The 12749-nt window shown below is 37.1% G+C and overlaps 1 protein-coding gene across 1 annotated transcript; it reads right to left on the reverse strand.

The window, feature by feature from the left end:
• Positions 1 to 504: 504 nt before the first annotated feature.
• Positions 505 to 6125, reverse strand: LOC132183962 (bZIP domain class transcription factor (DUF630 and DUF632)). Its single transcript, XM_059597444.2, has 4 exons — positions 4869 to 6125; positions 4231 to 4415; positions 3290 to 3513; positions 505 to 1543 (listed from the first exon to the last, which is right to left on the reverse strand). Exons 1-4 carry the CDS (start codon positions 5986 to 5988, stop codon positions 757 to 759), a joined length of 2316 nt encoding a protein of 771 aa, XP_059453427.2. The 5' UTR covers positions 5989 to 6125; the 3' UTR covers positions 505 to 756.
• Positions 6126 to 12749: the final 6624 nt, after the last annotated feature.

The following is a 12749-nucleotide window of genomic DNA, read 5'->3' on the forward strand; positions in this document are numbered from 1 at the left end:
TCAAGGCCCTCACAGGAGGATTGGCAGCAAGAGGATTAATTGTGGGGAATCCCATGCACTTGCACTTTAGCTTGAGCTGTACTTTCATAAGTGTGTGTGTTTTTTTTTTTTTTTTTTTTTTTTTTTTCATCTTTCACTTCACATTGAGTGATGTTTCATGTAAATTGTCCAGATTAGCTGTCAATCTCATTTTCATATCTCAACATTATCTTTTTCAGAAAAAAAAAAAAGGACAAAAAGAAGAGGGGGGATAGCCAATAGCAATATTTAGTCAGTCACCATTGCAAAAAGCATCACAAGCTCAACAGGGCCATTTGAGCCCACCTCAATAATGAACTAATTATAGGGTCCCTAGAAGAACTATTACAGTGAAAATTCTGCCAAATTCCTCTAGCTTCATAATTAGCTCCATCACTCCCTCCCCTCTTTAATCTTCCCACAGAAGATACGGGGGGGGGGGGGGGGGGGGTGTGGTGGGTTGGAATGGGGAGGAAAAGAGGGAGAGTAGAAAGCGTGTATTTATTCATCTGCAGAATTTGTGAACCTCTGATACAACAATCCCAGCAATTTCCTATACAGAGACACTCTCCTTCCCACCAAAAGAGGGTGATAAAATCACAAAATTCCTCATATTTACATGTAAAAAGAACCCCCAAAACTAATAATAGTAACAATAATAAGAGCCTGCCAACAAAAAAACCCAGCCCTTGTACATTCCAAATTACCTCAGAAACACAAGCAGAATAAGTGTGTAATCTATTTGATAGCATAGGAAAGGTTGCACACAGAATTGAGAGCCTCTGCAAATAAGGCAGAAAAACTGGTTAATGCCTGAAAAACACCTGGCAAGCCCGTCTGAAAATTATTTAGTGTCATTGCTCTCGTCACCTCTACCGCCTTGGAATGCCTCTGCAACTCATCTTCCACCCGTCTCCGGCAGGCTGCAAGCTCAGATTTCTTCTCGGCAAGTGGGTCACGGGCATCCAATGCCTGCCCAGTTTCTGACCCAGCATCAGGAAGCCCAATACCTACCATAGAGTATGAATGGTAGAACTTCTTTTCTATGTTTCTAAGAGATGAATGCTTTTTATCAAGCTCCTTTGATGCAGTTTCTGTTCGTTTTTTTATCTTGAGCTCTTCAGATTGTTGTGCAGATATTGCATGAACAACATTGATAAAGCTCTTGATGGCTTCAGAAGCAACGGTGTCGGGAACACGATCAAGGGCAAGCTTCCACTCATCGCAGAAGGCATATACATCCGAGGTTTCCCTATTGGCATTGGTGTTGTCATTGGTGACCGGTGTAAGGGTGTGCCTGAACCAGCTTTGGAGGGATCGGAGAAATTCCCGTTGAAATTTTATAAGTCGACAGAAACTGGAGTGCCAGGCAGTGACAGCTGATTCAAGGTCCCGAGTTGCCCGCCGATGTGAGTCGGAAGTTGAATCAACCTTGGTTCTCTGGTTCACAAGGCCCCAGACTTGCTGCACAATGTTGTTCTGAACTTCGTGGTACTGATTCATTGATCTCCACATGTACAAGAACCTACATAAAGTATGAAACAAACATAAATCCATGCTTCAATTCGGGTGTCCCAACCTCCTCCCTGTTACCTCATTACTGATAACCTATGTACTCACATTATTATAAGATTTGATCCCTGCACGCAGCATTATCATATATACCATACCTACTAACTTTAAACTCACGTGTCCAGTCCGTTTGAAAATGTTCAAATGTCAGCTGTGGACTAGACAAAGTTTTCCTTTAAATTGGGTTGAAATTTTTTTTTAATCTAGTTTATAAAAATGACATGTGTCCCTTTTTTTAATAACATGTGAGATGCACCTGTAGACTTATCAATGCAAAGCGCAATGACTGGCCACCTCAAGATCAGGAATTAATCAGCAATGGCTGCAGAGTATGTCTTATAAGTGAAATTCCTCTCCAAAGATGATATTTTCTCCCCCCCTCCCTCAATTGTTTTAGAACCAGGTCAGAAAGTTATGGTTCTTTAAATAGCTTTAATTACAGCTTATGTCCACCAAGAAGTTCCCACTACTGGACAGTGACAGAGAGCTTCAGCGCTTGGAAGGAAACTTGCCAGGCAAAGCATTCAAGCTCCAAATAACTTTAGAGTAGCTAGAAGCTACCACACGGAATGGACCCACAGGAGAAAAAAAAAAAAAAAAAAAAACAGGGGATCTAAAACAATTAGATAATTAATGGCCAACCGGCATTCTTCCTACAAGAATCATGCCAAAATCATCATGCTATATACTGTAGTCCAATGCTTTATTGTAAAGCCACCATGTCGGCCCTACTAAAACAGTTTGGAATGATGACAATGATGATATGTTCTTGACTTAGTTAATCAAATGTCTAGCAACCAGTCCATTCACCTAGAAACAGACAATTGTGGGTCATATCACAATTAAGTCCCCATGTACCTACTGCACCCCCGCAATTACTTTTGGCCCCAAAAGGGCCTACAGATCAAAGGAAACAAAACCATTGGAGAGGCGGAGTGGGGCCACTCTCAGCTTTTAAGAGATAGCCAGCAATTAAATAGTCCAGGACGACAAGGCACATGTAGTTACAGGGGGGATGAAGCAAGTGGCACAAAAAGCTTCAACTACTCAAGTCAAATAAAATGAATTTTGTCAAATCAAGAGTACCAAAGCCGAGATTCAATCCCAAAACCTGGATTGTTATATAATAACAGAATGCAAAACTTGCAACCATTTTACATTGTAAAGGCAGACTAGTGACATGATTTTAGATCACACTAACTAGTGGCCAAACATATCCACCTGAACTGTGAAAGTGAAAGTTAAAACTAATGGAATCTGGAATCAATTTTTGAAAAGTCAAACCAAATTTTTTTGAGTAATGCTATAAACGCTCTTATTCCACTAAACCGACGTGATAGTGCTCATCAATCATTGTTAAAAAAAAATAATAATAAATAAAATAAAATAAAATAAAAATTCAAGGACTGGTAAACATTAACACATCAGCTTAGCAGAATGCTGGTAGGATGAGAGTGTTGTATATAATATTTTTATATATTTTTTTATTTGGCCAAAAGTTTTTGAAATGTTTAGGTATGCCAAAGTGGTTATTGACTTCACATATTAAGAAATCCCAGTGGGCTACTTATGAGTAAATTTTTGTGAACTATAACATCATTCTCAGTTGATATGTGCATCATCATCATCATAATCTCCTCATAGTCATCAATGCATAGCAATAAACTCAGTAAAAGAAATGAAAAGATAAAACACTTACTCGTGACAAAGTTGAACAAGCTGGGGCACAAGATCGGAGTCTCTAAGACCAATGATTTCAGTTGAGGTGGTAGAGACAGCCTGAGATGTCACAATAATTAGTGACTGCAGCCTCGTTATTGCAGCCTTGGTCTTGTCTAACTTGGTTTCATCCTCCCCTTTGTATTCCTGGCTCTGCAAAGCGGACAACTTCTTTTCATGCTCAATCCTCACGCCTTCCCTTGCCTAAAATTCATAAAATTTGTTGCCTGCATCAGCACATATCCATTTGAAACCATACAGCTTCAACATAAATAAAATGCAGCAGCCAAAAAACTAGCTATTCATTGCTTCAATAATTACCTGTTCGAATTACCAGCAATTTTGACAAATAATGTAAAAGACCCTATATGAAATCCATCTACCCAAATAAATTTTGAACTACCCGACCACCCATTTCAACAGGCGAGTCTCATATAAAGTCTTTCGCATTAGGCTATTCCTGTGGATCCTTATAGGGAAACAAATGCTTTTGTGGCAGATAAAATGCATATTATCACCGCAGTACAAACACACAGCAAAAGTAAATAAATTTCAGATCTTATGACACAAGCAGAATATGCAGAGGGTAGTAGAATCCTTCTAGGTAGTTAATTTCAGTCCAGTCCATGAAAGAAGCCAAGAAGAAAAGTTAGTTAGCTAAAACCAGGAGCATGCAAGGGCATTGTCGTCATTGAAAGCAAACATCATCAGAAAGGCATACGCCAAAAGAAAATATTGGAAGCATAGCGACAAGAGTCCAAATCACCACCGCATCATCCACACGCAGAAAGGCCAATCAATTCACTATCCACAGGATTTCCACATTACATCAGGGAGCATTTGTGTCATTTCATATCCATAAAATAATAATAATAATAATAATCCATAAAGTTGTTAATTAAACTAATAAATTAATTGTACCTTGACTTCGGCGTAGAGCTTCTTCTCCCAGGCCAAGAGCCGCTCCAGAGTGGAGCAGAGGCTCTTTGGACCGCCCGGTTCACTGAGTGAACCGGCATCGAGCCGGTACTTAACGGCCAGCGGCGGTTTTGAGGTCCAGCTCGAGCTCAGGTTGCTCAGCACACTATTTGAATGATACACGGTCTCTGCAAATTTAACAATCAAAAATATAATTATTTAAAATCCCAAATCTAAAATGTTAATCTCAATTATCTGTCTGTGTTTGGGTGCTGAGAAAATGCAGGAAAATCAACTGATTCCTTCTGTGAAACTCCAACTTTACCAAAATTTCAAATTTTCAATCAATTTGATCTAAAACTCCTGACCCATCATGGGTAACCAAACGTTTTCCTACAGTTTCTCAGCAACCAGACAGATTCCTTAGCAATCATAATTCTGTGTTTGGGTTCTGAGAAAATGCAGGAAAATTCCAGTTATCCCAAGATCTTCAATCGATTTGATCCAAAAACCCTAACCCAACTCTGAACGGGAAGAGCTAAATTTACTCCCCGAGCAATTCCAACATTTTCTCAGCAACCAAACAACTCCTTCAAAACAAAATAAATTAAGAAAAACACAATAGGGAAACTCTCTCTCACTCTTGAGCTGCCTGAAGCTTCGATCGAGCTGAGCCCGACCGATCTCGAGCATCTCGGAGACCTTGTCGCCGGCGCCGGCAGCCTTCTCGAAGTTCTCCTTGATGGCGTCCACAATCTCTTTCAAGTCCTTGTGCCTCACCACCACCTTCATATTTTCCGACCAGATCTCCCTGGTCCGGTAGCTCCCTGCCGACGACCCCGCGTCTTCCGAATTCGCCATCGGTGGCACCGGCGGCGCCATTGACCCCCCGAAGTTCGACCGCGTCCCGATCTCCGACCTCAAATCCCCATCTTCACCCTCCACTTCCTCTTCCGACGAACTCGTCGTGCTGTAGTGATCCCTATCCCACTCGCTACACTGCACCTCCTCTCGCTCCCTCTCAGCCTCCGTCACTACATCCGTCTCGTCCTCCGTCTCTTCCTCCTCTTTCCGATTCTTGCGATTCTCCCGATTCTCGAAGAAATCGTACTCGGTCGCTTTTTCTTCGAGCTCTTCTTCTTCTTCGTCGTCGTCCAAATGGTGGCCTTGCTGTTGATTGAAGTGGGTGTTGGTGTTGTGCTGGCCGAAGAACTCGGAGTCTGGAGGGGATGGAGGGTAGAAGTTCTCCCAGTTCCACACGGACGACGTCTGGGAGGGCGTACTGGAGTACGTGGAGTTGGCCTGGTAGGCCGTCGGGAAGAACTCGCTTCGCGGAGAGTTTGAGAAGCTCGATTCGGAGAGTATGTGAGGGAGTCTCGGCTTCGACTTCGGCTTCGGCTTCGGCTTCGGATTGTTGGGCACGGGCATGGGCATGGGATTCTTCATCATCGGCGTTCTGGGCTGTTGCTGTGGTGGCGGTGGAGGAGAAGGGGAGGGGGAAGGGACGCGTGGAGGGAGGGGAGTGGTGGTGGGAATGGGGGGGTGGAGGAAGACGGGACGGGCGTCGTGGGAGACAGCGAGGTGCTCGCCCTCGCCAAAGGAGGATAGTGCGGAGCCGGTGCGGCGGAGGGAGAAGAGGTAGTCAGCGTGTGCGGCGGCGAGGTTGTGGCGCGCGTACACAGCCTCCTTCATGAGATGGCGCCGCTCCTTGCAACGCCGCACCGTGTCCTCGTTGTCGAGCTTTGACACCGTGCACCCCATCTCACATGTAATACAAAAAAATAAAAAAAGAGTGTTTTTTTACAGCAAATCAATCAAAAACAAACAACAGTTTTGGTGTTGGTGGTGATGGAGGGAAGAGACTGAAAAAGGAAAGGAGGGAGATTGGAGATAGAAAGAGAGAGAGAGAAAGAGAGATGAGTTTATAGTTGGACTACGGTCTACTGTTGATCCCTTTCTTTCCTACCCTTTTTCTTTTCTTTTCTTTTTCTTTTTTGGAGCTTTCTAAATTGGTAATATTTTAGTTAGTGTAGGGAGAGTTCGTAATTAATTAATTTAACGACTTATATATATATTGTATTTAAAAGTTTTAAAAAAATGAGACAACATATTATTACCATTAAATTTGTAAAGTAAAATATTAATTATGAAATAACTTCTCTTCAATTTCATGAAGAGTACGTGTAATTTTTTAATTTGAAATTTTTTTTTTTCTAAGTAGAGAAAAATTGGAATTGAATTTAGATTGCTGAAAAAATTATAATACGGGTTTTTTAGTTTTTTCTGATTTTACCGCACCTAAGTAAAACCTGTTATGCTCTTATTTCATTGAGTTAATGTGACGGTATTCATCGATCTTTAAATTAGTTTTGGTTATAAAAAAAAAAAAAAAATTGAAGAGCAATGGGCGGTGCCATGTAAACTCAATGAAATAAATATGAAATAAGGGCGTACTACTTATCATGTTTTCTTTTATGAAACAACTTCCTATTACATTTTTGTGGAAATGTCTACCTAAATAGAAAGGTTCTTATTCCAAATTTATTTTAGTGTCTACCTTACATGGTATGGGCCTAATGCGGTGTGTCTTATATAAGTTGGCTTATAAATAAACGGAATATGCGATTATTTTTTATGGATTGAGTTTATCTTCAAATTGGGTTGTATTAATTTCCTCTAACCTAATCTATACTAATGACATGTGTCTCTTAACATGTGAGAAACACATAAATTTTTTAACAACATGGGAGATGCACATAATTTTTTTAATAAATTTTCTTCCAAGTTTGTACCTACTATTAAAAAAATATGTAACTTTCGCATGTTTAAAAAACACATGTCATTATTATACATTAGGTTTGATAAAATTTCTCTAACTCAGTTTATAAGAAAACTGTCTATTTTTTATTGGACATAACCTAATTTCATGTGGTAAAATTTAATTAAAAATATATAAGAGGGAAATTTAATAAATGTTAAACATAAGAGTAATTTAATAAAAATAAAAACCTCCTTAACTACCCAAACATTTTTTTTTTTTTTTGGGCATGGTAGATACCTTCTCTTCCTTTTTTTTTTTAATCTGAACTTTCAAGTAGGAGAGTTGGTAACCGTATTGTAATGATGTGGTTTTGATAGCTATTTTTTATTATTATTATTTATTAATTTTTTTGGTGGTTTATGCCTTTTTTAGTTTAGGGAGTTTGGTAATTAACCTAATGATGGTTTGTTTAGTGGGGATTGTTTATGTTTTGATTAAGGGTGATAATTGGATTTGTTTGGATTAATTAAATATGGATTGCAGAAGGCAGAAGGGTCCATTTTGTTTCATGATGGGGGGGGGGGGGGGGGGGTTGGAAGATTTGGAGAATCTTCTTACAACTTGTGTGGGTGTGGGCCTGTTGCTTTGATTATTGAGTTTCAAAGCTATTATTACCAAGTGTTTCCTTTTGTTTTTTTTTTTTTTTCTTCTATTTGATTCTTTTCAAACTGGAACAATTGCTTTTGGGTAGGGGTGTTTGTGATAAGATATATTGAATTTTGTGAAAAATATTTTATTTTTGTGCACCAAGTGGAATCTCATTTTGTCCTAATTTTCCTATATATATATATATATATATATATATATATATATTGGCCTTATTGCTATGCCCATTGGATTTTCCTTCCCAATTGTTTGTTTTTGATTTTTTCTCCTCTCTCTCTCTCTCTCTCTCTCTCTCTCTTTCCCAATTTTTAACTAAGAATGTGCTTGGCCTTGCCATTTTGTAGTCCAAATGTGTGTTTTAAAATAAAATTACAAAAACATCATATTTAGGAGTGCATTTGAAGAAAAAAAATAGCAATTTGAAAACGTAAAAAAATAAAAAATCACATTTTGGCACAATAATCAATAGTGTATTTTAAAAAATACATAATTTTAAAGGTTGAACCGCAATATTACCAAAACGCTTAACTGCGTTTTTAAAAAACCTTATTTTTATTAACTATATTTTAAAATCATATGTTTACTGTTCCTAAGGGGTAGCTCAATCGGCTGGAGACTATGCTTTATGAAGCGGAAGTCACTAGTTTGAATCCCCGCTCTCCCCTCTTGTGTGGACATGTCAAAAAAAAAAAAAAAAAATCATATGTTTACAACTTACATTTAATAAAAAAAACAATGTTTACAACTAATCATCAAAATCTTGTACTTGAAGACAAAATTATTTACAACTAACCATCAAAATCTTGTACTTGAAGACAAAATTATTCTCTTATGCTCATTGGTACAACAGTATCTCCACCCTAACATGAAAAAATAAATACATGTCTTTATTTCAAAATATTTTGGTTTGTCTTTAAACGGTCCAAAATAAAAATACTTTACATTTCAGCACATCATACTCTATGATCTTAAGTTTCTTTATAACTTTTTCATATAGTAATGCTATTAATATATTAAAATATTAATTAAATTATTAAATTCATTCATTTCTATCAATTTAATTTTTTAATACGGTTAATAATTTAAATTCAAAATTTATTCCATGTGTAATAGCTCTTAGGTGGGGTATGTGTCCATTACTTGTCCAACATTTCAATGCATATAAAGCTGGTTTTGCTTAATGCAAAATACTATTACTCCCCTTTCTACGATTGCCGACACACAATGAGGAGGCAATGTGGGTTGTTTCAATTATTTGTTTATCCATGTAATTATAGAAGAAAATATATGTAGTTGAAAATTATTGGAAAAATTGACATTTTGATCTTAAATACAAGTGAAATCATATTTATCTCTTGTTTTTCTAATTCAAATTTGGATATGCTTGTAATTGGGTTGGTATAATTACTTGTTGAAACTCCAAATTCAAAACTTTTAACCCCTCCATGGGAATCCAATATATATATATTCCGTCATCTACCATGGTAAAAAGAATTTTGCGTTTTCTTTTCAGTCACCTCTCCACTTATCACAATTTCTCTATCTACTTCTCCGCTGCCTTTCCATCACCGTCAAGCTCTTATCCTGGAGCCTCCTTCCTCGTCATCTACAATTACCCAAAAATTTTCACTTTGGAAGAATTACATAAAGGTCAAGAACCCATTTAGATTTTAGAGGGTTTTTAAGAGAAAATTGAATCATTTGTGTTACTTTTCCTTTCCTATAGTTTTTTTTTTTCTTCTTCTTTTTGTTATTTTTTGTTTTACAAGTGCAAGGCAAAGCATAGAAGATATTCCGCAATAAGTGGGATCTTTTGGAGAAAAGCAAATGAGAAAGAGAGGGAGCGGGAGATGAAAGGCAGAGATTGAAAACGGTGAAAGAAGGATGCTCTTTTTATCCCATGCTTTCCATTCCACAGTGTCTCACTGGACCCAACTATCCATACATCCACGTACACACTTTTTTTTCTAATTTTTTTTTTTCCCCATCTTTTTATTGTTTGTTTTCAACAAAAAGTTTTGAACTTTAGACTTTCGCCGTTAAAATGGACAGAAAACTTAACGGTGTGAAAGGACCTTTCTTACTCTTGTGCTTTTTCTCATTGATCCAGTTCTGTTCTCTTCGTGGGCATCTGATTCTTCAAGAATATCAATAAAATTCTTCAACTTTATTTTCCTCATGCACTTTTTAAAAAAAAGAGGGGGGGGGGGGGGGGGGGGGGGGGGGGGGGAGGAAAGAAGAAGAAAGAAAACCTTAAAAAAAAAATGTTTGTTTTGTTGTTTTTTTTTTTAATTTTTTTAAATTTTTTATTATACTATTATTTTTTAAATGAGATAGGCAAAACAAGAGTATGGAGCAAAATCAAATACAAAAAGGGAGGGCACAAAATCTACTAAGGATGATTTTTTTTCCACCATCAAGGATGACATTAAATTAGTAGGAAAGCTGCCAATTGAGCGGGTGATAGCGACCGAATAAACTATGTTGTGAGCGGAAAAGGATCTTCTCTATTTCAAATTTCCTCTATTTAGTGCATTTTGAAGGGCAATGCATTTAATATACTACCATCATTAAAAATTTTGGACAACACTACCTTTCAAAATGCACTAAATAGAGAAAATAAAAAAAATTTAAAATGGAGAGAATCCTTTTCCGTTGTGAGCACGGTGCTTCGCACTCCTATTAATCTTGACAACAGTTCAACTGTCAAAAAAAATTGAGGAGACCAAAAGTATCATAAATAATGGGAACAATTCTCCAACTGGTGGTGAGGTGAGGTTTTCGAGGCTAAGAAAAATTGATAGTCTCCTTCAAGGGGGAGGTGCTAACAATGGAGTGCTAAGGCCTCTCCTTTAATTGTATCACATGAAGGACCTCAATGTGATTGAAGCAAAGAGTATGGACCCATAAAAGAGTTGGTGCCTATTGTAGCAAAAGCTAAGTGAGATATGCAAATTAATCATCTTGCTTCAATCAATATTGGCAACCAAGCCCCAACCCTTCTACCTTTCTTTTTGGGCAGTTTTCAATCCCTACAAGTCTAGGATCAACATATTTCATGGTCAATATTAAATTTTACAAATCTAATACTATATATATTTTCACGTCATTTAATTTGTTTTAAAAATATAAAATAACATCACCTACACCATTAAATACAGCAAAACTAAACCTAAATCTTTCTCTCTCTGACATGAAAAGTATGGTTTGGATTTGTAATCACCAATTTAGAAAGACTCAATAAACAACAACCCCTCAAACAATAACTTGCAGAAAGTATGTGTAGGTGTAGGCTGTGTAGCCATTTCAGATCCGGAAGAAGACAGGCAAATTAGTACGGCAAGTCGTACACCCTCATTCCCTTTACAAATATATATATATTTTTTTTCTGAGCCACCCCCCATATCTTAAACAATAGAAGAATGCGACAAAAAATGAATCATATAGGCACCAAGTATAAGTACAAAAATCCTTACAATCTTCTCTAATAATTAAAAAATAAAGAACAGTGTTAGCAGTAAACAAAGGCTTCAGCTCACCAAAAGCTGCAACAATAATCTATTTTCCCCTAAATTTGGGTTTTTTTTTTTTTTTTTTAATATATATATACATTTTTTTATATGTAAGAGTCCAAGCAGACACTAAAAGGCTGAGAGAGAGAGAGAGGGTTTAAGGGTATGTTTGTTGGGCGGTAATCCAAAGAAAATGATGCAAACTGTTGTCTTCCAAAAAGGTATGCAGTGGGGCCATTCCTTTGTTCTAGTCCATTATCTCACACTTGCTTATCAAAGTCTTCTTGGTGCCAAACTTTTCCTTCTTGTGGACCCAAATTACTCATTCTTGCATATACCTAGGGATTCAATGGAGTAGCCTCGGATGAGAAAGATGATGAATCAATCAAGATAAAGTTTTTTCCCTCTTTCTTCAAATTACTTGGGTTGGAGTTAATTCTTATATTACCGTTTATAATAATGCTATTTACTAGCCTACTATATGACTATCATTTAACTGGAATTGCGTAACAGTAAAAAAGTAATTCTATGTATTTAATAGATTGTCATGACTACCATATAACTAGGGTGACATAATAGTAAAAATTTAACCCTGGTTTTTTTTACAAGTGTTACTCCAATAGCTACTTTTCACTGTTATGTCATCCTATTTGTACGGCAATCGTATACGGTATGCCAGTTTACTAAATAGCATTACTCCAATGAAAAATCAACTCTTTTTTTTTCTTTATTTTTTTTAAGTGATGATCAAATTGGCTGATTTTTACTGCAAAATTATCAAGTGATATAATAGTCGTATAATAATCTACTAAATAACATTACTTTACAATCTATTAAATTGGGTCAGAAAATCACACGGTTCAAGAGCACACGCGAGTTTAATAAACTGAATTGAAAAGAATTTTCTTCCCCACATGCCCACAGTATGGAGAAGATTTTAATCCAATTGGTAAATTGCTGTTAGATGAATATCAGGAGACTTTTCCCATGCTCTAAATGACAAAAGAAGCTTCTTATGTCATTTCTTTTTTACTTGGCAAAGAAACCAAAAAAGAAGACATAAGAAGCTTCAAAAGAGGTCCAAAACGACAACCATCTCCACCAATTAAATCTCCAATTTCTAAAATTGAGCGTCATGTGGGTGCTGCAATTCAACGGTGTCATTTTATCCACGCCAATAAATTACTCAATGATTTAGACATTTTTTTACTACCTGTCCCTTGAAGTAACAAAATAGCCATTTCTTCACGGAAGAGCCATGACCTTTTTATGTCTTTGGAGAAAGAAAAGCATATTCCCAAAGAGAAATACACCTCACCTCATTGCCTCTACCCTTGTGTACTTCTTACCCCAATCTGAACAGTCAAAATTTTCTTACTCTGACCTATCAGTACTTCCTACAGTTGGGCCAAACAAATCCGAAAAATCAGGGCAGTTTTCTCACTCGGGAAATTACCATTTTAGCCACAAAATGCCCACATTTTGATTTTGCACATTCTAACAATCTCATTGGCGTTTAAGGTCATCCAAGAAAAATACAAGAAAAAGCAAAGTGAAAGTGAGAAAGAAGAGAGAAAATGACA

The sequence above is a fragment of the Corylus avellana genome, chromosome 2 (assembly GCF_965113065.1).
Source record: "Corylus avellana chromosome 2, dhCorAvel1.hap1.2, whole genome shotgun sequence".
In the NCBI taxonomy this organism is placed as follows: domain Eukaryota; kingdom Viridiplantae; phylum Streptophyta; class Magnoliopsida; order Fagales; family Betulaceae; genus Corylus; species Corylus avellana.